Genomic DNA, 24,892 nt, shown 5'->3' on the forward strand with positions numbered 1-24,892 from the left:
TCGGAAGTGGAAGATCACTCAAGGAAAATGAATCAATTTTTTCCAGAGCTTTCGGCTCAGTCTCCAGGCCTTCATCAAGTCTTTAAGTTCTTCTCTGAGTTTCGTTCAACTTGGTCAAACTTATTTGGACCGGCCACATTTAGAGAATGGTGACACTTACTAATTTAACAATTTTCACTACTCTAGGCAATAACAAATTTTATATTTTCCTTTTTCTCGGGATTTTTGTGGTGTCAGTGAGCCAGTCTTTGTTCGCACTCTGCGCACACTTAAAGACTTGACCACTGATGAAGGCTTGACTGATTGAGCCGAAAGCCCTGGAAAAAGTTGATGCATTTTTTACTTCCGACGATTTCCGGACCACTATTGATAAAACTGTTCACATCGGATTTTTCTTTACTATTACATTATATTGCAACAAGGTCAGATTCATTAACTCTTTCGCGTCTTTAGGGTAATGTCATGACTCGGGGAAAAAAGTTTTTTTTGGGTATTTACATTAATTGAAATCTATCTGTTCGTGCACGACATCATAATAGAAGAATGTAAGATTCTTGGCTTATTTTCTCAAGACTCCAGTTAGATTTCAATTAATGTAAATAGCCAAAAAGAAACTTTTTTCCCCGGGTCATATATGACCCTAAAGACGCGAAAGAGTTAAGGGTTACATGGGCCAAATGACTGGAAAATACAATTATTCTCTATTTTTTTTAACAGAATAAATTTTTATTTTAAAATTTTGTGCATATATATGTACAACATTTAAACTATATTTTCTGAAATTTTCATTTAAAAATATTTAAAATTCAGTCGTTGGACCCTGATTTTCTTTTAACTTTTACTTTTAAACTCAATTTAAAAGGCAATTTTTGCATAATTAAAAAAATAATTCAAAAATTGTGTTTTAAATTAAGTTTAAAATCTTCAGTTTGTGACATAACCTTTTCTCTACGTAAGATCATACATAACCTCAAATTCTAGAATACCAACTTTACAAAACAAAACAATTAGTTTTTATTATTGTCATTAAATTTCTTTTTCCCGGTTTCTTTACTTTTGGCATTTCTGTGACTTTAATTCTTATTTCTTTACAGTATTTTTTTTGTTTTAAATATCTTTTCTCAAATTGGAAAGTATTCTAACCTTAAAAATTTATGTCATTTTTTCAAATAAATTTAAAAAAATGAAAATTCCAAAACTACCAAAATTTGCAATTAAATTTTTGTATAGAAAAAAAACAACATTTTTTAATCTAGATCATTTTCTTTTCCGTAAAGGACGCGTGGCACACCAGTGCCTCAGAAACAAAAACAATTTTTTGACTATAGAAAGATATTTTGTCCTTTTAATAATCCCAAAAATTAGTCTTTATTTTTAGGACACCGATGTCCCATTCGTCCTTCAAGGATTAAATCTCGTTTCTACCCTGAGAGAAATCCGAAAAAGTTAAAATAACATTCCAGAAATGTTTATTTTACCCTGCAGTATTGATCCGAAATCGGTGTAAATATTTTGGTTTCTGGGTGTAGTGGTTAAAGTTACCGTTTTTTCATGTTAATTTTACCCTTAAAAAGGTGTAAAAATAACATTAAAAATGCTGATATATTTTTACACCTAAAAAGTGTTAAAGTTATAAGGAAAAAAAGTTGATCGCACTGTAGGATTTTTAAGTAATATTTTTTAGCTAGGATCGGAGAAACGGCTGTTCGACAAGGAACCCCTATTGACACTTTTGTCAAAATGTTGAAAATTATTTAACCCTTTAGGGACGATTGTAACACCGGTGTCCCATAAAGAAAATATTTTTTCCTGACTACCTGAAGTTATTTTTTTCTTATGTCTGTATATAATTGTAAAGTAGAAGGTTGAAGGAATCTAGAATATTTTTTGCAAGTCTCTAGCTATTTGCTATAGGCATTGAATAAATGAGCAGTAAAAAGTTAAAATTGATCAGTAACAAAAAAATTTGAAACAGTGATATTATCGTCCAAATTTTGGCAAAGGGAAAATGAGGGGCTTTTCACTCTATATGGAAATATTTTAAATGTTAAATATACAGTGAGTGTCAATAGTTTGTTGCCTAATGGATGTTTGAGAAATCAAATGAAAAAAATGATAGAAAAAAATACTTTTCCAAATTTTTCTTTTTGCAGATGAGTTCCTTGTAATCCGTAGATATTATTTATAGTTTTCAAAAAAATAATTAATTTTATTTCATATCAAAAATAATTGTTTTCCAAAAGTTGGTCATTTTTGAAAAATCAAAAGTTTGTTGCCTCATTAAAAAAACTAATTCAAAATGGTGAAAACGTGCAACCAACTTTATGTAAACCAGTTACATTTTGAGCTTATGTCATTTGATAGGCAAATGGTGGATTTGTACATTTTTAAGGCTGTCAATGTTAAATATATAGGTGTAAGAGTGATGATAAATAACAAGAAATAATCAGTTTTTTGATAATTCATAATTTAGGTTATAATGGCAAATTACAAAAAGTTGAAAGGTGGGATATTGTCCAGAGATACTGCTGGAAGGAATCGGCGTCGCTTAATTGCCAAATTTTATGGAAATTCATGAAAAGTTATACATAAAATGGTCAAATATTATAGTTATGAGGCACGAGTATACATCTGAAAAACGCTACTGGTAGACCCAGGGTTTCGACTCAAAAAGTCGATAACCGCATTCTAGGTATCTCTGATAGTAACTCCATGATGTTTGCTTCAAAAATTCAGAGTCGGCTGGTTACAGAAGGCATAGGGTGAACTTTGGAAAGTGGGACACTTAAGAAAAATTTCAATTTGAAATACATTTTTGAGTTGGATAAATATTTATTTTTTTCATTTTCTTTGCGTCATGGGATTCCTTGTGAAGTATTCTAACAGAATTTTCACAACTTTTATTACAAATTTCGACTGATTAATTGGAAAATTCAAACAATTCAGAAAAGAACACATTTTAAAAAGATGGACAAAATTTTGGAAAGTGGGACAAAAACTTTTGGAAAGGTGGACACAGATGGATATTAATGACAAAATAATTTATGAAATATGTACAAAAACCAATTGGTGTGGTTTTTCTGCGCAATACTTGCATTGGATGGTTGTATGGTTATGCCCTTTTTCTCCTAGTGACGCTCAAGTAATCCAAATTACCAAGAACTTCCTGGACGTACCAACAAAAAGAGGTTCCGTAAATTTCAAACAGGTGCGCTGCAGTGTCCAGCAATTACATCTTTGATGAGGATACAATTTTTAGTACATTTCTTTACCCAAACTGCCCAGGTCCATTTCCAGGTGCTTCGGAAGTACTGCAGTACTGCAGTACTTGCCCTTTTCCAGGTTTTCCAGGTATTTTCGCTGACCAAACTGTCAAACAAGGTGGTATTGGGAATCTGGATGGCTTTGGTAGCCTTTCTCCAGGAGATTACCTCCTTAACAGCTACTACTGTTGTTGCAACTATATCTCCGGATACTTAGGGATGGTTTTCTTCCTTGTTGATGTGATTTCACTACACAAAAGTACCAAATTTATTCACAAAAACAACTTGTCCATGATTTCAAAAAAGTTGTTTTGAATGCAACACAAAATAAAATCACTTTTTTCTCTTTTTAACTTAAATATTTCACAAATATTTTTTATTCACGTTTTAAATGGATGTATATCCTTTAAATTTCACTGCGCACTTAATAATAAATCACAAATTTTGCCAAGAAATCAAGCAAAAGACTTTGAGATTTTCCTATCAACTTCCATAATAAATAGAGAAAATGACAGCTACCGCGTTAAGGTTACGAACATCACGCATGCAATACATTTTTCAAATTCTTTTTGCAAGTCACTCTTTTATTGTTTAGTAACGCCTTTTGCATTTTTAACTTTTCAAATAATCACAAAATTAGGATTAATATTCGTTTGATCGAAAATTATAATATTTAATTGGTTTATTATCAAATTTTGAGGGAGGTGTCCCACATTTCACATTGCTTGGTCCCACTTTCCAAACTGTCTCACATTCCAAATTTTACCCTACAGGCTTCAAAACCAACCGCAAGTTCATGAAAGTGGTAAGAATAATTACTTGGTTTGCAGGTTTCCATTGGTAAACAAAACCAATCTGGTTGAAAGGTTGTAAATTCACTTGGAGCATGCTAAAAACGTAAAAATACAACCTCTTACGCAGTTTGGTTTTGCTTACCAATGAAATCTTTCGAGCCAAGTACCTATTCTTATATTTTCTTTAATTTTGAGTTTGATTTTCGAAGCATTTGAAGCCTGTATGCCTTCTGTAACCAGCCGACTTTGAATTTTTGAAGCAAACATCATGGGGTTACTATCAGAGATACCTAGAATGTGGTTATCGACTTTTTGAGTCGAAACCCTGGGTCTACCAGTAGCGTTTTTCAGATGTACTCGTGCCTCATAACATTGACACTCACTGTATAAATTAGGCCCGTTTTTGTAAAGATTTAAGTTTTTTACCGACCATAATTAGATATTAGGTGAGATTCTTAACAATCTCACCTACTATAATCCTAACAAAATTTCATGTCGTCCGATCGACCTCAAACTTAGCCAAAATGTGTTTCAGCACTTCCTGATCACGAATATATATGTGGCTATTTTACGTTCCCGGCCGGCCGCTCTTTGGAGCTTAATAGCTCCTAAACTAAAAAAGATATTGACTTGCGGTTTTCGGCAAAGGTTATATATCGGGTGAAAATTGCAACTTGGTGTATTGACCCCCCACCCCCCACCCCTCCTTCCGCCATTTTGAAGACCCCCATTTTTTTGTTTTCTCAATAGCTCCGCCCCTATGGCATCGAGCGGGCTCAAATTTTAGTATGTTATAGCTGGGCCTTAGAGCTTTCCATCAATACCAAACTTAAGGTCCCCCGACCCCCCTGACCCGAGCTATAAGGGTCCAAAAAAAATTTCTTAAAATGGCCATTACTCCGGTTCTAATTGTCAGAATTTAAAAAGTGAGGGCTTTTTGGAAAGCTCTCGTAAAATGCCACTTCCCCTTCTAACATCGCAAGTTCATAAAACCACCGCTAGGGGCGCTTTTTTTAAAAAGAAAATTTTTAAATCTTAAAAGTTAAATAACTCAAAAATTCCATTGTGCATCGGGCTGAAATTTTAGTATGTTGTAGCCGTTGATTATACCTATCAAACAAAAAAAACCTTAAGTCGATCTAAAACCCCTGACCCGAGCTATAAGGGGTCAAAGTTCGAACATTGACCGGCCTCTATCTCCGGTTCTAATTAACATAGCGGCCTAAATTTTACCTTTTTGGTTTCGTCTCGATGAGCACTTTCAGATGGAAGTTCAAAAAGTCACCATAGGTGGCGCTGTGATAGCGTCAAAATTCATCGAAATTCAAAGTCACTTTTCTCAAAAACGGCATTGTGCAAGTTAATGAAATTTTAGTATGTGTAGTCCAGTCTAGGACGTTTCCAAAATGGTGCGTATGCGCGCTGTGGTTTCAATAGAACCGGAGATATGAGGGGTCAAAGTTCACAAAATTCAAAAAATCATATCTCCGGTTCTATGTGACCGATTTTGATGGGTGAGAGCTTAAACGAAAGATCTCACCAAATGCTACAACTTTCTAGAATATTTGAACTTCGTGGGACCAACACCAGGGGCGCCACAGTCGAAAAACCAATTTCAATATCACATAACCTCAATTATCTCGACTGTCGCTGAACCGATTTTGATGATTACTTCGACATAATTGTAGAGCACATTTGTCTCTACATTTCGTCCATACATCATTTTCCACTCAGACTACGCTATCACTCCGATTTTGCCGTTTAAGTGTGAAAAAATTGATTTTTCCCATAATAACGCTTTGAAATCACTCAGATGCCAATTTGACTGCCTCTACTCCACCAAGACACTTAAAATAGGGTTTTAAATGGAAAGTCCTGCAAAATACAACAATTCTTTGATATAGTTGAAGTTCAACAAATGACTACTTGGGGAACTCTGGATGAAAAAACGAGTTAAGAAACAAAAAACCTCGCTTATCTTGGCTTCTGAGTAATCGATGAGTTCAAGTTCTACGGCAAAATTATAGAGAACATTCTGGTCTACATTTCACCCATATAACACTTTTCTGTCAGTTCATCCAAATCCTTGATATTTTGGTTTAAATACAAAATTTGTATAATTTCACGAATTTGATTCAAGATAACTGAATGGCGACTCACAATTTCAGCTCTAAATCGAATTTGCATGCACTCCGAGTTAGCTCACGTTAAGAATCTCACCTACATAAGCCGGTTAGGATTATCTGTCCCTTTTACTGCTCATTTTTAATTTTGTACTGCCCATTTAGAATTTTTTACTGATCATTTGTTTTTTGCCTTTGCTATATAGTAAATATTTAAGCTCGAAAATGGCGAATTTTTAAATTCTCAAATCCATAATTGATTTTATTTATTTTTTATACTTCCAATTTTTTTAAAGCAAAACCGTTTTGGAAATAAAAACTGCAATACTCATACGTAATATTTTTCACTAAATCGAAAAATATTATTCATTGGTATTGTCAGAAAAATTACTTAAATTTTTGGGCTATTTTTGTCCCTATCGTTCATAGAAGCACAAAATACACCGAATCAGACTCTGTTGGACTTTCCAAGGTTAGATGTAAAACTTATTATTGATTATGTTTCTCAGTTTATTTTTTATTGTTGATTTTCAGTACGTAAAAAGTGTCTCGTCGTTAAAGGATTAATGCATCCAATAAAATCAAAGTAATATAACGTTTTTTCTGTAATATACCTTTTACTATAAACAGACATGTTCAAATTTCATATCCCAAATGGTACAGAGTAGGGTGTCAATAGGTGCTGACACGAGTTCTTAAACAGTGTCAATAGACGTTCCTTTCACCCTATGGATCAAGTGCCTCGAGATAGCGGAACCGAATCTTTGATGGACTCACCTTCCTTTTTTTTCAGTTTGTTATTTTAATTGAACACTTCTAAAGCTAATTATCGGAGTAAAAGACACTTTTAATAAAAAACTAACAATTTTCCACTTGGTTTATGCTCTTGACATTGTTCGTAAAATCCCGTATTAGAACGTTTTATGAACCTCTTAATTTTTGTCGTAAAAACTTTTATGGGATATTTTTTGCAGAATAATTAAATGGGTAATCCGGCTTGAAACAGGAGAGAATTTTGGTGATGTCCAGGACGCTTGTGCTCCAAGATAAGACGCCGTGTGTTTGAAAATGTGCAATCACTGCAAATTATACCCCCAATTGACCCTTATTCCACCGTTCTGCCGCTGTTCAATCGATCGCGCTACCGACCAGCTGGTCGATAGTCCGGGAGGGGCAACAAGGGACACTTGGGTATGAATGATTGAGAACTGGGACTGGAGATGTTCCCAGGGCGGGAAGTACAGTAAAACTGAGAGTCTTCTTGGGTGATAATTCCACTTAATTGCACGCACACATGATAACTACCCGGAGAATTGATGGATCTCTCTACATCAAATTCCTCACGGGGCTTAATTGACTCTAATTGGAACATCCGTTCGGACAGCATCTGAGGGTGTCTCCCCGGAGAAGATGAAGAAAAAAAAGTCGAAGAAGTACCTTCAATTGCTGAATCCGGGAGTTCCTCCTCATCCGCGGCATCGTCATCAATGGCCCGGAGACCAGACAGGCTCGTGGCCCCCTCAATGTCAATGCGACTGAGGTGTTCAGCCACTTCCACATCCGCATTCCCAGCCACTTTCTCCGGATCATTCGCATTGTCGCACTTTTCCATTTATCACAATTTTTCACACCCAAAACGCGCACTCACACCCAAATCATGGGGCACAGCTTCTGCCCCAGTTACCCCTGTACACCTCAACACACTTTATCCACAAATTGCACCATGAGATTCTCTTTTTTAATGCATTTTTTCGAGAACAAAACACCTCACAATAAATTACACAGGCACCACAAAAAAGTGACTGAAAAGCTTCGAATTTTTTCCGAAAGTTGCCGCTGAAGGAAACTTTCATAACCTCACTTTTTTTCAAGCCAAATCAAAACAAAAACAAAGATTTCCCAGCATTTATTTTCCAGGCGAAAAATTCACGTCCGGATCTTCTTCTTTTTGGGTTTTGCTGCAATTGGGGCTGGAGTCTTGAAGACAGTGTGACAGGTAGTACAAATGGGGCTGTATTTGCAGAAGATGGACAAACAGACGGAGCACACGTAGCCAATATCAATAAGTTCCCGGTGGCAGAAGCAAGCAGCCCTGTAGTCCACCTTCACGGGCGGAGGCAGAACTAGCTTGGTGCGTGTATGAGGATCTGGCAGGAATACCCAGAGGAGATACTGCAGGAGACCCTCCAGCTGCGGCAATTTGAGATACTGCCCCCCTGTGATGTCACAGCCCTGCTGCAGGAGACTCAGGGACTTATCCAAAGCACACACATCAATCACAATGTTCTGCTTCTGGGCAGTAAAGAAGACATTCATGTACGTCATGTACTGAGATGCACATTCATTACTGCCCGTCACTACCAGGATCCTGGAAGAAATTCTCGTGCCCGGAGCCTTAATCCTATTCATCCGGGCGATGTAGCAGAGAGCCATGGTCATTGTTCCCGCCAGCAGAGATTCCGTATGCCCATGCATCCTTGGGGAATTCGTTATCAAATCCGTCAGTTTGGTCTTAACAGTTTTCTCCACCAGAGTAAATAACTCGTACTGCCCATCGATCTGGCGCACTTCCATTGGTTTCCCCGGAGTCGGATAGAGGAATTCCCTGCAAAATCATTCAAAATTAACTCGGATCTTCGAGCCAAAAACAATATTGTGAAATTTACGTCGCATGGTGATGACAAGCCAGAACTGCCAGTTTATTCTGAGCCCTCTGCATTAGATGGGCATTCCCAAAGGCTATTATAGAGTCCAGACACTGGGTCATGTGGTGTGTATTTATTCGGATGATCCTCTGGCTGGGATTGGTGTCCAGAACAATCACCAGCAAATTGCAATCTGCAGGTTCTACAAAAACCAACCAATTTTCTTAAAGAAATGCACTTGTTTAAAAGACTTCCTCACTAGATTATTTTACCTGACATCCTTTTGGTCCTTTGCGCACAGATTTAGATAATATTCTCCAGGAAAACACGAGGAAATAGGAAAAACCAAGATTGTTTACGTTTCCTTCTATTTGACACAATGCAATGCACTGGAAAGCGGATTGGAAAGCAAAACTCTCCAAAAAAAATTATGGGTTCTGTTTTAAGATGGCGCTGTTTTGTATATTCAAATATTTTTAAAAATAACGATTTTTAAAGAGCATCAGTTTTGTAAATTTACAATTTAGGCTTAAAAAAATAATTTTTGATTTGATTAATCTATCTTTTCTAGTTTAGGAGATAATTGCGTCAAAAATTTTTCATACAATTTTAGTTCCAAAAAAAATATATATATTCGTTGTAAAGTTTAGGGGGTCTATCTCTTTTAGTTTAGGAGATAATCGTGTTTAAAGTTTTGCATACAATTTAGGTCGAAAAAAGTAATTTTTGATTCAAAGTTTACGGGGTATATATCTTCTGGTTTATCAGATAATTGTGTTTAAAGTTTTCATACAATTTTAGTTCTAAAAAAAAATATATTTTCAATAGAAAGTTTACGGGGTCTGTCTCTTCTAATTTAGGAGATAATTGCGTTTAAAGTTTTGCATGCAATTTAGACCAAAAAAATAATTTTTTTATGTTTAGGGAGTCTCAAAGCTTCAGGAAGGCAATAAAACAAGTAAAAAAATAAATTCTGTTTGCTAAACTGATTAAAAAGGTAGTTAGAACGAATATCAGAAGTGGAGGGTGTAGTCTAAATAAGTTTGAAGGAAGAGGAAAGAGGATGGGTGATAGTTAATTTAAAATTTTTTTAATACAATTTTAGAACAAGAAAAATTCATTTTCCATTTTTTTATTACATTGAAATTTAAATTTTTATCTATTTCTTTTTTGCTAAAAGAAAATTTTCGTTAAATCATGTTTTTATTTGGTTAATGGGTTGTGTGAAAAGTTTAAGGTTATGATAAGCCTAACCTCAAAAATTGAAAGAATATTTTGTGTGGCAGTCCACAGACTTCTCATTTTAAAGTAAGTTTTGTAGATTTATATTTTAAATTGACTCCTAAAACGTTATTTGTATTTTCTAGAAGAGATTAATATTTTTAAGAAAATAATTAATTTTGTTAGCCCTTCAGGGTTTGTCTATAAGGTAACAACAACAACAAGCTGTTGTCATTTTTTTTATTTCGCTCCTCAAAAAAGCAAGATATATTTTGTGTGCAAAAGATTTTAAAACTTTATTGAACAAGAAAATGTTTAATTTCATTCTACATTTTTAAATGAATGAATCTCTATCCTCAAAAATATGGCAGATCCCCAATTTAAAAATGTCAAAAATGTCTCTAAAGTTCTTAAAGACACTTTATGGATTTTTAACTGCTCGAACTCTACGAGAGAGCAGTTTCCACAATCCACAATCCAATTTTTTTTAATTATGGAAGTATTGTATGTTTCCGTTAAATTACAAAATTTCCTGTTAAAATTAACTTCTTATTCGAGGTTAGGTCACACATAACCTTAAATTCTAAAATAACCTCTGCAGATAGGAACAAGGGCCAAATAAGATACCATAACTAATAAGGCTTAAACTTGTTTTTAGAGAAGCTGAACCAAGAAAAATTAATGTCTAAAAATGTTTAATGTGGGCTTTTTAATTATAATAGTTTTTAACCTATTTAACCATTAATTTACTCAGACTGACAAATTTTTGATTTTAATATCAGATATCTTTGTACCATTCATCAATTTAAGAGAGGATTGGTGAGGATCTTCAAATCTTCAGAAGAGAGAAAGTTTTGTAGAATAAAAAATAATAAGAAAAAATAACCACAAAGATAATTCAAAATAAAGTTTCACTTTCTAAACCTTTTAACCTAAAAAATGTAACAAATTATTGCTGTTCAAAACATTTTTTGAGTTTTGATAATATGTTTTATTGCATTATATAATAAATTTGCATCTTTCTCATCATGAGGTAATTTTTTTTTCGGAAAAAACAAGGTGTATAATCTCAAATCCTTTTTCAAACCCCAAAACATCTGTAGCAATAGGAGAATTTTAGGTTAATTATTTAAAAAAAAATTATGTAACAAAAACGATGAAATTCAAATTCACATTGTTTAATTCAAATTCTTTTTCAACTTTGAAAAAAAAATAACTTGGGCGCTCCAAACATACAATTTATACCATAATGAAAGAAAATAATTCCAAATTAAAATTCTATCCTTCAAAATATGCAGCAAATAATCAAATCAAATATACTTAAATGGGTCCCGGCCAAAGTCCCGAATAAGTCAATATCCTGAATGGGTCAAAATCCCGAAAAATCAAAATCCCAAATTAATAAAATCCGGAACGCCAAAATCTCGAAACCCAAAATTCCGAAAACTAAAATCCTGAAAACCCAAAAGATTCAAAGCCAAAGTCTCGTAAAACCAAAATCGAAAAAAGCCAAAACTGAGAAAACCCAAATTCCCGAAAAATAAAATTTCCAAATTCTTAAAAGTGTTATACCTACGCTCAGGATTGCATCCGAGCTTGATGGAAGTAAAGGGAATCTCCGTATAATTACGCTCCTCTCAGTTAAGATTTTAACCCTTCGGAATATCGACTTTCGGTATTTTGTCTCTTATAACTCTGGCACACCTTTTAGATTTAGATCAAAAAAATTTCATTAATCGAAATTGACGTTCTTTTTTCTCAAAAGTTTTGCATATCACTATCTTACTCTTTCGGACTCTTCTTCTTCCTTTAAATATCATAATAAATTCAATTTAGCTCAGATGAATTCAGAGAGCGAAAGAATGAGATAGTCACATTTGAGAAAGAAAGGGATGTGAATTTTGATTTCACGAAATTTTCCTGACCTAATAGCTGTGCCAGAGTGATTAGAAATGGCGTTTGAAATTTTGGTTTTCGGGATTTTGGATTTCACGTTTTTTTTCTTTCGAATTTAGGTCCTTGAGGGATTTTTGTTTTTCGAGATTTTGGCTTTCAGAATACCGACGAATTCGGGATTATCTCTCTCAGGGATATTGGCTTCTCGGAATTATGGCGTTTGAAATTTTGACTTTTGGGATTTTGGATTTCAGGTTTTGGTTCTCTCAAATTTTGGTCCTTGCAGGATCTCGGCTTTATTCGGGATTTTGATCCATTCGGGATTATCTCTCTTTGGGATCTTGGATTACAGATTTTTGTTCTTTCAAATATTGGTCCTTGCGGAATCTTGACTTTCGGGATTTTGACTTTCGTGATTTTGATTCATTCGGGATTTTCTCTCTTTGGGTTTTTGGCTTGCACCGTGTTGAATGTCATGCTCGAACCCATGATACATTTATCCGATATCTTGTGCTACTTCTCTGCTCCAGTGCGGCTGACACCGGTAGGATTATTGTCTATAGAGATTCTGTGATCACATAAGAGTGGCCGGACTTTCCGGTTACTTATGGCCCGGTTTCCTTTTATTAAAAGAATAGCGAGGGGGAACTGCAGTAGGGTTCTTTGCAATACATTAAATGAGGCAATGCGCTCAATAACTCAACAAGGCTTGCTATTTGCTATGTATCCAGTCCACTTTGTCTTTGTACTCCCGATGCTTAAATACGTTACCTTCGGACAACCCAAGCTTCGGACAACTCATTTTTTTCTATGTGGTTAATTGATTTGACCCATGGCCCTTTTTAAGAAATTTGAGGCATTTGAATGGTTATTAAAATATAAAATTATAATGGGTCAAATTGTTTAAAAACTTGTTTTAAAAAGCGAGTTGTTCGAATTTTATTTCAGAAGAGATGTGACCTTTTTAACTGGGTGAAGGTTTTTCAGGACGTCACAAACTACCGCTTTGTATATAGTATGGGACTTTCAAAAAATACTAGAGCCCCGCACGGGTCGGGTTTTAGGGTTTTTTCCAACCCTCATCCGCAATGGATTTGACGCGTACCCGACCCGACCCGTTGAATTAAAAAAATATATTTTTAAAAAATCCTAGAAATCGGGTCGGATAAATGTTTAAGTATAATACCCGAAAATTTGAAGGGTTGTATCCGTGACCCGCCCGACCCGCAGAAAATAAAATAAAACCCGCCCGACCCGCAAAAAATCATGCGGGTACCCGCGGGTCGGGTCGGGTATGCAGGGCTCTAAAAAATACGGTGTAGTAAATTCTGAAAAGCCTCAAGCCTAATTTTATTATTGTAAATAAAGAAAAATAAAACAAATAATAAAAAAAAAATAAAAAAAAAGGAGAACACGATCAAAAATTTCTGTAAAAAGATCACGAAAGTCAGGTAAAGAAGTACGGCTACCATTGATTATAAATCAATTTAAAAACGAAATATTTTAACTTCCAAAAAAAAATCCAGAAACAATACTTATAAACATTAATATAAATTAATATTTCAGTCATAGGTTTCTAACATCTTTCTTTTCGTTCAATTCTTTTCGAAGCCTAAGTCGTCCGAAGGTGCGCGCTCTCCCCTATATCACCAAATAATTTACTCTTATAATTTTGTTTTTAATAAAATAAAAAAAAAAACTAAAATAAAATAAATCGAACTAAGAACCTTTCCATCACGAAGCCAATGCGTTTCCCTTTAAAAATCCTTTAAAAATAAAAAAAAAAACATAAAACTGAAACTCCGGTACAAAACCACCAAATTTTATTAAAATATCATCAAATAAAAGAAGTTAAACAGAAATTGTGCAGGACGTTTTCAGGAGCAGATCATGGAATTATCGTGGAGATGCGAGATGAAATTGAGATCGTGGCTGGATTCATTTTCCTCAAAGGATACCCAAGTGTTCTGGAAATATCCTCTGCGATCCTTGCACATATCCCCTTCACTGCCAAAGTCAATCAGCAGGTTCCTCACGGCATTGCTTTCAGTGTCCATTTGATGTACTTTTGCTTCAGAACGCTGTTCCTCCAACAACTTCCGCCTCCTGCTTGCCACTTGCCATAGCTGCAGACGAAACACACAAAAAAAGAGAAAGAAGTCGTGCAATCTGCTCATAATCTCTCATTTTCCCGCGAAAATCTCACCTCATAGGCACGTCCGAAGCTCCTGGCCACTGTGAGAGCCACTTCTTGGGCCACTTTGCGCTTTGGACAGAGAAATGCGTGACACTCGAGAATTGCTGGTGCGTCAGAGCTCTGGGATGACGATGATGAGCACTCCCCAAAAGACGAAGTTGACTCTCTGTGATCCAAACTACTCACAAATGCAAAGACGTGATCATGTGTGGCATCGGCAGAGCAGTATGATATCCGATAGACGGAAACTTGCTGCTGTGTCTCACCAGAAACCGGATCATGCACTTCGATGCCTTTCGGAGACACTGACAGGCTAACCCGCTGCAGCTTCTTGCCACTTGCTACTATGCAGAAACAAAAAGAAAAAACATAAATAAATTGAGATTGATTTATCTATACAACAATGTATGAAGATCAAAAAGTGCTGTCTGACCTTTGGCCGTTGATATCACCGTTTTGACTGCTTCGGCCGTTGCATCTTCTGAACGGGCTGCATCGATCACTGTACTCCCTAAATACTTCACATTGAAGGTTGATGGCTCAGTTCCATCCTCCAGATCCTCATAAGGATCATTAAAGTCCCTCATATTTGTAGCTAAAGCCCATTCTTCACAAAGTTCTACCAAAAAGAATTTATTACGAGTTCAATATTCTAATTCTAATCATTTATAGTTTATTTATTTATGAAAAGGATCGAAGACGCGCCAGGAAGATTGTGGTAACAGAATTAAAGATTGACGATCCTTTTTCTCAAATATTTGTCAATAGTGTCATAATAATTCTTCTTATGGAACTCTTATGGGCCATTTCCATTGAGAAAATTTTCAGATTTTTGTAGTTCCCAATTCACGTGAAAGCTCGCAAAAAAGCCCAGTTTTGAATACGAACATCTCGTTGACATTTGTTTGTTTTGATTCAGTTTCTGGGTAAAAATGCATAAAAACAACCGAAACCTTCATGAAATCACTGCTAAAGGATATCTTTAATCCTTTGGTACGCAAATTGAAGCAGGGAAAGAGATAGTGAGGGGTAATTGAATCGATTACCAAATCAAAACAGCAATATCACTATTTTTGAAGCACTTCGAACACTTTGCCCGCCTTTACCGTAAATACGGGTTGTGGGCATACCGTATCCCCAATACAGGGACATTTTCTCACTGCACGCACCACTTTCACCTTCAAAGAACCCAAATTTACCTTAATTTTATCTAAAAACACCTTCTCTGTGAAATGAAAACAAGTTTTTTTACGGAAATTCGCTCAGCTGACAACTCATTGGCATGCAAGTACAAAAAGAAAACTCAATGGATGGCGCTGTTCTCCATAGGAACAGTCTGGGAAACTTCTCACAATTTTTATTTTTAAGCTTTTATGAGAAAAAGTTCAACCAGATTGAACTTTTTCTCATAAAAGCACTCTTTTTTTCATATGGAGTTGAAAAATTTCTAACAAATTTCTTGAAAAATTTCTCAATGGAAATGGCCCATTACACTCAAAATAATACTTTTACAGAATTATTCAATATATTTAGAACATGCATGTTCTAAAACAAATTGTGAGGTAAATGCTAATTTTTTAACATGATACACTAAAAAATCAAAGCCTATCATGCTTTAAATCCTTTATAGATAGCTACCGTCGTTGCGGGTGACTTTGCACGTTTTTTCGCTGTTTTTCAACTTTACCCTCTAAAAGTGGACAGTTAAAATGAAGGGAGGGAGGTTAATGGGTAAAATTATTTGAATTCAGTTGTTAATGAATGGATTTTGTGCCACTAACATTCATTCTTTAAAATTTTACTATGTTTAAAAAAATCAAGAAAAAAGGCTTGCACTTGGGATAAGGTGCGGGTGACTTTGCACTTTTTAATAAATACTAAAAAATCAACAATTTCTGATAATAAACGACAATGAAGATCTTCACATCTAAGGGTAAGATGCACGAGATCTACAAGATGACGTGGTCGCCATCTTGATTTGACGTTTCTGTCCGCCATTTTGAATAACTGTCAAACCCTAAAACTGGTCCGATTGGGTTGAAATTTTAGTATATGTTGTAGCTGATGTCAAGACCTTTTCAAAACGTATCTATGTTCCAGTCTACGTTAAGTATTTACCTAGATACAGAGGCTCAAAGTTTTAAATTTTGTAATACTCATATTTTGGCGGTCTTTATTTTTTAATATTCAATATTTGAAACCTAAACAAAATGCCTCAGTAACTATTAAAAATGGTTGAGACTTTTATTTTATATATTTATTTACTCTAACATAAATTGAAAAAAAAAATAAACGAAAAGCGCATTTAATTAATTTTTTTATTTTTCATCTTTGCAAAAACAGTTTTTAAGATTCTCAGATAATGCACTGTTATAAACAAAAGCATTACTTTTCTTTTTAATTGTTTGTTAGATCTCATCGCCTAACGATAGCGCTGCCTTTTTTGTGATGGTTTTGATAAAACAGGCTCCCTGTAATTCTGTATTCATGAAAATGTCAAAATTTTCAACTTGAAGCCCCTATATCCAGACAATCACTTGGCCTAGGTCGGATTTTATATATGTTCTGAAAAGGCCTTGACATCAGCTACAACATACTAAAATTTCAGCTCAATCGGATGAGATTTTTGTTTTGACAGTTATTCAAAATAACGGACAGAAACGTCAAATCAAGATGGCGACCATACCATCTTGTAGATCTCGGTTACTTTATATTAAATTCCCACAAAATTGGATAATTTTTAGCCAAATACTTCTATAAAAAAGCTTTAGAAATACCATTATATGCGATTTTATAACATAAATCATGCGTTCTTAGGAAGATAATAGAGAAAAAAATATTTTAATAAAAATAATCAACAAAATCGAAGTGGATTATTCTAGTCAGATAAATTTAGATTAGATTTGGGCAATTTACTACTCTGAAATCGATTTTGGAATTGCACGTTCAGATAACTTTTTCACAGAGCCGTTTTTTGACAAAATACCTATATCAGCATTTCATTGACTCTATTACTGAAACTACAAAAATCCTTTTAGGGATCATTGCACCTTACTTGGTATATAACATATCCCTATATACTTTGACATGGTAGACCGGATCGGCGAAGACCATCAATAAGTGCTAGAATTTATGAAAGTCTTACGGACAGCAGAGTGCAAAGTCACCCCCCGAGTGCAAAGTCACCCGCAACGACGGTACTGAAGCCATGATAAAGAATTTTGGAAAAATTCTAACTTTAAATTTTCTAAATGTATCAAAAAAGGTGCAAACGGATATATCGGGACAACCCTTCAAAGCAGAAATGGGCAAAAACCGTTTGAAAACGAACAAACGTCATATGAAAATTCTACGTCAATGACCAAAACGTTACCTGTAGGGGAATTCTCTAATTTTCGTGGCATTTTCACGCGTGAGTTCGAAACCTGACAATGCCAATCGAGCTTTTTTGTCATATCATATGAGTTCGAAAATGCAATTCACTGTTTTTTTTTTTAATGAAATTCCTTTACTTGAGGATTTTATGAAAGCACAGTAGAGGAAAGTGCTCCCCCTTCGAACGTTCATGCCTTCGAATAATGTGAATTTCTTTTGTTTTTCGTAAGAGATTTACACTAAATTATCACGTAATTATCAATAGTTGATGATAAGTCAACTAATATTTAATAGAAATGTGTAAGTCTCCTAGAAAAACTAAAAGAAAATTAACATTATTCGAAGGCATGAACGTTCGAAGGGAGAGTACTTTCCCCTACGTCTGGGTTGATTTCTTTAACAAAATTCATTGTCATTTGGATAGCCAAAAATCTCAAATATGCGACTTCTGACAATGCCACGTGAGCTGAAATGGCAATGTCACGACTACAGAATCGCATTTTCGAAAAACCTCTCCTAAGATTCAAACTCAATTTGTCATATGGCATTGCCAGAGCGTTACAGAATTCCCCTCCTGGAGGGAAATTCTGTTTTACAGTATGACAATGTCATATGACAAATTTTCATGTTACATTCGGGAGTAGGACAAAATTAAATCCTTGTAATTGTCAAATATTCATTGCCAGTAGCCCTATGAAGCTTTTAGTAACTGATATGAGAGGGATTTTTAATTGATTGTCCCGAATTATCCACTTAAAAAATTTTAAATTTGTCGTATGATATTGTCATACTGTTACAGAATTCCTCTACTTGACAAACTTATTTTGACGTTTATTCGGTTTGAAACGGTTCTTGCTCACCCCTGCTTCAAATAATTAAGGTAAAGTGCCCTCACTCGACCGGTTCCTCGACTCGACCGGTAGACTTATTTATTTAATTTATTTATATTTGCTATAATATTTAGATTATGATCCTTCTAACATTAATAGGTCAATTATTCCATAAATAATATGAATCAGTGACAATTTTATAGAAAATGTCACTGATCTGGTCAAGTCGAGGAAACCAGTCGAGTGATGATACTTTATCTTATAAAGTAATATAACTTTTTATAAGATTAAGATAATAATTTAAATAATGGAACAGACACCAATTTAGTAAATAAATGAATAAAATCCTTGTTCGATTTTTCTATGAAAAATAAAAATCAAAATCAACTTAAAACCTTAAAAAAAAATTAAAAAACAAGTATTTAAATTCTGAAATAAAGAAACACCAATGATTTTTAATTAAAAATTTTATTTGTCAAATTATTAAAATTAATAAATTAAAAAAAGTGGTAATAAACTAATAAATTGAAAGAATTAAATTAGAAAATAAATGAGAAATATTTGGAAACGAAAACCGTTCTGTGAATATCGTCATATTTTTGTACTTCATGCAAATAATTTTGGATAAAGCTATCAAAATTTGAAAGCGTGAGCTGATTGAGCGATATTATAGCATTGGAATTTTTTTTTATCGATGAAAGAATTAAAATTCAAAAACGTAAATTTTAGTTTAGCCAGCCATAATTTTAGAAAAGATATGACGTATAACTGGGTGAAGGTTATTCAGGTTCAGGAAGCTAAAAACCACCGCTTTACATAATATGGGACTTTCAAAAAAATACGTTGTAGTAAATTCTTAAAAGTCTCAAGATGCAGAAACGCAGATATTTATTTCTATTCATTTAATTTTATAATTATGAATAAAAAAAAAACAAATAATAAAAAAATGACAAAAGAACACGATCAAAAATTTGTTTTAAAAAACACGAAATCCAGCTAAGGAGGTACGGCTACCACAAATTAATTTAAAAGCGAAATATTTTAACTTATGTTAACAAAATAAATATGGTTAGGTAACATGTTATTACAAATTCTAGTTAGAATAACCCAATTAAAAGGCCAGGCCTTAAATATATTACCTAAACCTCACTTAATTTCTGCTAATTTATTTTAATTATTCTCTAAAACTATATTTTTGGCATTTTACGAACTTTCTTTTTATTTATTACATTATTTAGCCCTAAAATTAAAAAAAACTCAAAAAATCGATTTTAGTACAGTCATGTTCTAAATTTAATTTAATTTAGTTTTAATCTAAATTTAATTGGGCCCTTTGCTTCTTTTTTACCCCACCAAATGTACAGGATGGACTTGTAATGTAAGACATAGGTCATCGCTATTATCCTAAAAAAAACGTTTACCCCGTGGGATACCTTCCTAACTGAGTCTCTAGGTGCGGATCGCGCAGCGGATTGTTCTATTCCTCTTGGTCTTTTTAGTCCTTCCCACATCTTAAAAAAATCTTACTTAGGTCCTATGATACTTTAATGAAACCCAGTGTCAACAACACGTGTCTGTTTTGCCAAGTTGGCACTAATCCCTCAATATGCTTGCTCGTGTTGCCCTTTCCCCACGCAACGACCTCCTTCTTAAATACTTAAAATTATGATTCATAAAATTGTAAATCTATATAAATCTTGGCATTTAATGATCTGTGATTCAGTGAATTCTGCCTTTTACCTGATGAGATCGGTCGTAGTACCGTAGTTGCGGGTGACTTTGTCCTTCGTTGATGACTTTGCCCCCCTCCTATTGTCGTAAACTTTTCTCTAATTCAAATGCTTAATAATGGTCCTCAACCGATCAGACATGGTAGATCGGATCGAAAAGACTATCCTTAAGTGCTATAATTAAAGAAAAGCTTATGAAGAGGAGGAGGGCAAAGTCACCCACGGAGGACAAAGTTACCCATATTTACGGCAAGTCGGCGGCTGACGCAACCAAACATTTACTGAGAAACAATATATGAATTAAATTGAATTTATCTAATTTTTATTTTTTGTGTTTTCGTGAAACTATATTAATAATGGTTATATTTATTTAATTTCTAATTTTAATTTATTAAATATTCATTCTAAGTTTACTTAAAATAGAAGTAGGGGAAACTGGGACACCACCAGACACTGCGATTTTTTAATCAGATATTCGACTTCAGAGGACAAGACTTATAGAAATTTATGGTCATTATAGGAATGCCAATAGAGTAATTGACGAAGAATATTTATAATGCAATTAGCCACTGAAGAAGGCGCACTGTCGCGTCGAAAGCTTTGGCGAAATAACATTTTTGTTTGGTCTCTGCAGGGGCCCATCAAGCCTAACAAAAAGTGAAGCTATTTTTCACTTTTCTTTGTAAAAATTTTGCAGCTATTGCACCGCGACTTAAACAAATTTGCTCGTAGTTCTTGTATAATTTTGGCGAACATTATGAAATATGTATTTTTAGATAGCTTTTAATGCACGATTTCGGAATATATCAGACTGGTGAACGAATTCTCTTTAGGAAAATACTTGCCAATAGTCTTCAGTGCCTCTATGCAAAAACGTATGGAAAAATGATATGTCGAGAGGCCCTTGGTCTCTGAAAGGATCATCATTCCTAACGTACCCAGAAGGAGGTCATCTCTCTATTGAATTATACTTATAGGAATGCTTGTTTACTGAAGAAATGGTCGAGATAGTCCAAGACCGAGTAGTTTAGAAATAAAAATTAGTGTTTGGTGCTACCCCGTGTTTGGTAGTGCCCCAGTTTCCCCTAGAACAGTTTTCGAGCACTATTGACTGCTTAAAATATTTTTTGAATTAAAAATATAAGTATACTTATATGCAGCATACTTATTTCTAGACTTCTAATATTTCTCTTGAAATTTCGTTATATTAAAATAGAACCACAAGGAATGAAATAATGGGAATAATTGATATACGAGACATTGGTACTAAAATACGGGAAAAAGCACCACATCTTAGATTTTATTTTATTTTCGCTTTTTCTTTTTTACAAGTGGCTCTAAAATACTTTTAGTCTGTTCAAAAACACTTACTTTTAGTTTCTATTTTTATCAATTTCGTTATGATTTATTACTTTTTTATGAATTAAAATAGTCACAAGTTGATTTAGTACATCCATGTACTAAATTTCCTAAAATTTTATTTTTGATCTTTTTCCTGAATAAAAATGCAGTTAGTTGTGTTTGTGTTTTTCTTCAAATTTTCTAAAAAAAAAATTTGTGTAGATCCTAAGCCGTGGGATAATAGCTCTTTTTTTTAATTTAAACAATAAATAGCATCATCAAAGAATGTAAATGGAAAGTAAGAAAACACTGATAAAGCCAACACTTATTTTGCTGTAATATCACCGTAAATTATTCTATTAAAAGCACCAAAAAGGAACACAACGAAAAGGAGAAAATCAATTATCAATTTAATAATTGAATGAATTAATTTATTATCATAAAATTGTCATAGGCTTATCGAACTGACAGATACATGCGTGAAATGTTATTGCACTCTCGTTTATTTTCTTTCCAATTGATAAATGAGAAATTCGGGCATCATTTATCCAATTCAATGAACGCTTTTAGGCGCCGAACAAGGGTCATATTGAGAGATCGTAATTATTGATATTTAAATTTAAAAAAAAGTAAAACTAATTTGCAAATCTCTGTCGTATGCAAATTTCGAAATACTTGTTCATTGAACCAATTCGTTTTAAAGTAAAAGTGGTAATAAAAATGTTGAGATTCCAAGATTATAAAGTAATATTAGACACGCAAATTCATAAACCACAAAAAAATCCAGGATATTTCTTGATGATCATTTTAATGAAGTGCATGTTCCGAGATCAACTCCTAATGGATGTTTTATTTAGTTTTAATATTAATGTAATTTTGTAGTTAACGAAAAAGAATGAAAGCGAAACAGAGCTGAAACACGAGAGTCAAACAGTTAAAATTCCAAAATTATAATATCCATCGAGATTTATCACATTTCATCTCACGCTCAAGAGCTAATCCTATGCACTTGATGCCATAGATGGCAATTATTGACCGTTTTCTGGTTACGCACTATCATAAAAGTTAATGCATATTGGATTCTTATGTGAATAAGTTGCTATAATTGCATGTAGTGGACACCATATTCAAGATATTATATCATTTTTCCTTCCTTCATTAGCATATCAAATGATTGTTAGGATTTTTCCTCTCAACTCTGCTATCTACGAGGGAAATACTACTATAAAGAGATTTCTGCAAGACGAAATTAAAAGAAACACTAAGAGCCAGTTTTTCTTCTGAATTAGATCACGATAATTAAATGCACAACATTATAGAGCGTCAATCAGGCGGGAAATTCTGCAGAATAATTTTTCTTCGCATTGGCGCCACTTCGAACCTCCACATCCATCAAAAGTTTGACCCCATGAAAGTCCCAAGAGATAATTCCCTATCACAGGAAATTGCATGTATTTTATCATACTCACTCTTGTGCTTTGAATTTTTCCAGATATTCCGGAAAAAGGCCATTTCCCTCAGTTTCACGCACTTTTCTCTCAATTTACCAAAGGAACAAAAAAAACTTCCCACCAAAAAGCAACAATCTTCAAACAATTGAAATCACTTCACTTTCACCACTCCAATTAATAGCTCCAACAAATTGTCTTAAATTAATCTCAATGATGAAGATACAGCAAACTCAACAATTAAAACTGCAATACGTCTGCTCTCGAGACCGTTCTGATCGGTTGTGCATTTTGCCACTTCAACTGATCACTTGCTTTCCGATCATACTCCCTCCATCTCACTCTATAGCGATCTCTTTTCCCTTTTTTTTGCATCTGTTTTGCTGTGATTTTCATCATCTTCATCTCACATTTTCGCAGAGAAAATTGAGGAAAGAAACTGAGAAAAACCCAAATCAGAGTGCGCCAAACAAAGATCTTCTCGAGTTGCGCGCCAAAAAATCATCCAGACTGATAAAGCTTAAGCTCGCCAATGTTTGTTAGTCACTATACTGAATTTCAGTTGTTCAAGTGAATTAAAAATTGAAGAAAAACTTTGTAAATGTAAAGAAAAATGAAAATCATATCAATTTATGTGAAGGTCAACATAGGGGTAGAATTACCGGAAGACTCTAAGTCGTTATCTCTAACCTTTTGGCCCCTAACTAACAACCAGACGAAAGGACGCACAAGCAACGTGACATTACTTCACGAAAATTAAATCTGGAAATTAATAGCTCTGGAACATCTTGTAAATCAAGAAAATTTCATTAAATCAAAATTCGCATCCCTTTCCTTCTCACACGTTTTGCATATGTCAATCTCATTTTTTTCGCTCCCCAAATTCTATTGAACTAAATTGAATTTATTGTGATGTTTAAAGGAAGAAGAAGAGTGCGAAAGAATGAGATAGACATATGCAAAGCGTGTAAGAAAGAAAGGAATTCGAATTTCGCTTTCATGAAATTTTCCTTAACCCTTTCGCGTCATTAGGGTCATATATGACACGGGGAAAAAACAATTTTTTTTGACTATTTACATTAATTGAAATCTATCTTTTTGTGCACGACATCATAATAATATAAGGATGTAAGATTATTGGCTAATTTTCTCAAGACTCCAGATATTCAGGAAAAGAAAATATTTGAGATCAAAAATCACTAATTTCGAACTTTGTGAAATGACTTTTCTCTTTCAAAATTTTTTATATTAATTTATTTTTTCAGCAAATAGTTCTTTAGAAGCACAAAATAGAATATCTAAAGATTGTATATTGCATATTTTGATATAATAAACTACTCTCAATTTTTCAGAAAAGCGTGTAGAATTTTCCGGGTCATATATGACCCTATTGTCCCCAAGGGTAACAGTGTTTTCGTCCCAAACCTATAGCGAAATGTAGTGGGGACATTGTTTTTCTTTGTGAAATGCAGGTGGGACATCTTGCTCCTGGACATTTCATCTTATATCTGATGAATTATAACATATTTTGCAATATTTTAGAGTATTCTGCAAGCGTCTCATATTGTGCAATTGTATTGTGTGTGAATAAATATGTGGATAAGTTTATTTTTGCCAAAAATTGCTCAAAATATTGTGACAGTGACTGTTCAAGGGATTATCAGGAAGATTCCTTGAACACCAGGAGTACAGTGTTCATCAAGACAATCCAGTTTGCCATGATTTTGGCCAAATTAATAACTTCAAGCAAAAAAAAAACTCTTAAAAAGTCCGTGATATAGATTTTGAAAATGGTATGTACACTTCCCTTGAGGACAATAGGGTCATATATGACCCGGGGTTTTTCCGAGTTTTCACGCAATGGAAAATTTTTTTCCTCTCTGAACTATTATATTTGATCATAAAGCATTAGGAAAAACTCAATTTTACATGAATTCATCTGCTGAATAAAAGTGGGACCCGAAAGAGTTAAACGTAAAATGGTTCTAAAATTGTTTGCGAATTCCTAATGGAACCTTACAAAATGTTC

The 24,892-nt window shown here is 34.0% G+C and overlaps 3 protein-coding genes across 4 annotated transcripts in view; all 3 read right to left on the minus strand.

The window, feature by feature from the left end:
* Positions 1-7,996, minus strand: part of LOC129808074 (E3 ubiquitin-protein ligase HECW2) — a 92,550-nt gene extending 84,554 nt beyond the window's left edge. The window contains exon 1 of the mRNA XM_055857756.1: positions 7,618-7,996. Coding sequence (XP_055713731.1) covers positions 7,618-7,792 — 175 coding nt within the window. The 5' untranslated portion in view covers positions 7,793-7,996. The remainder of the gene's footprint in view (positions 1-7,617) is intronic.
* Positions 7,997-8,071: 75 nt separating this feature from the next.
* On the minus strand, positions 8,072-9,216 carry LOC129808075 (general transcription factor IIH subunit 3). Its single transcript, XM_055857759.1, has 3 exons — positions 9,098-9,216; positions 8,847-9,027; positions 8,072-8,785 (listed from the first exon to the last, which is right to left on the minus strand). The coding sequence occupies exons 1-3, from the start codon at positions 9,102-9,104 to the stop codon at positions 8,107-8,109; spliced, it is 867 nt and encodes a 288-aa protein (XP_055713734.1). The 5' UTR covers positions 9,105-9,216; the 3' UTR covers positions 8,072-8,106.
* A 4,527-nt stretch (positions 9,217-13,743) lies between these two features.
* On the minus strand, positions 13,744-23,411 carry LOC129808076 (low density lipoprotein receptor adapter protein 1-like). 2 transcript variants are annotated; one of them, XM_055857761.1, is made up of 4 exons: positions 22,885-23,411; positions 14,573-14,758; positions 14,149-14,480; positions 13,744-14,068 (listed from the first exon to the last, which is right to left on the minus strand). In XM_055857761.1, the coding sequence occupies exons 1-4, from the start codon at positions 22,925-22,927 to the stop codon at positions 13,820-13,822; spliced, it is 810 nt and encodes a 269-aa protein (XP_055713736.1). In that variant the 5' UTR covers positions 22,928-23,411; the 3' UTR covers positions 13,744-13,819. The 2 variants fall into 2 exon arrangements, with proteins under 2 accessions (XP_055713736.1, XP_055713735.1); XM_055857760.1 differs by having other exon boundaries at positions 14,149-14,483; positions 22,885-23,196.
* Between the last annotated feature and the right edge of the window lie 1,481 nt (positions 23,412-24,892).

Source organism: Phlebotomus papatasi, chromosome 3 (genome assembly GCF_024763615.1).
Source record: "Phlebotomus papatasi isolate M1 chromosome 3, Ppap_2.1, whole genome shotgun sequence".
In the NCBI taxonomy this organism is placed as follows: domain Eukaryota; kingdom Metazoa; phylum Arthropoda; class Insecta; order Diptera; family Psychodidae; genus Phlebotomus; species Phlebotomus papatasi.

Bases quoted from the DNA above. Each gene is read 5' to 3' on its own strand.
- LOC129808075 (XM_055857759.1), bottom strand. The intron at 8,786-8,846 runs GTAAATTTCACA...ATGATTTTGCAG, and splicing joins GCTTGTCATCACCATGCGAC to GGAATTCCTCTATCCGACTC.
- LOC129808076 (XM_055857760.1), bottom strand. From the start codon at position 22,927: ATGGCCTTTTTCCGGAATATCTGGAAAAATTCAAAGCACAAGA. The intron at 14,759-22,884 runs GTGAGTATGATA...TCTTTTTGGTAG, and splicing joins GAAAAATTCAAAGCACAAGA to AACTTTGTGAAGAATGGGCT. The intron at 14,069-14,148 runs GTGAGATTTTCG...TTTCGTCTGCAG, and splicing joins GCTTCGGACGTGCCTATGAG to CTATGGCAAGTGGCAAGCAG.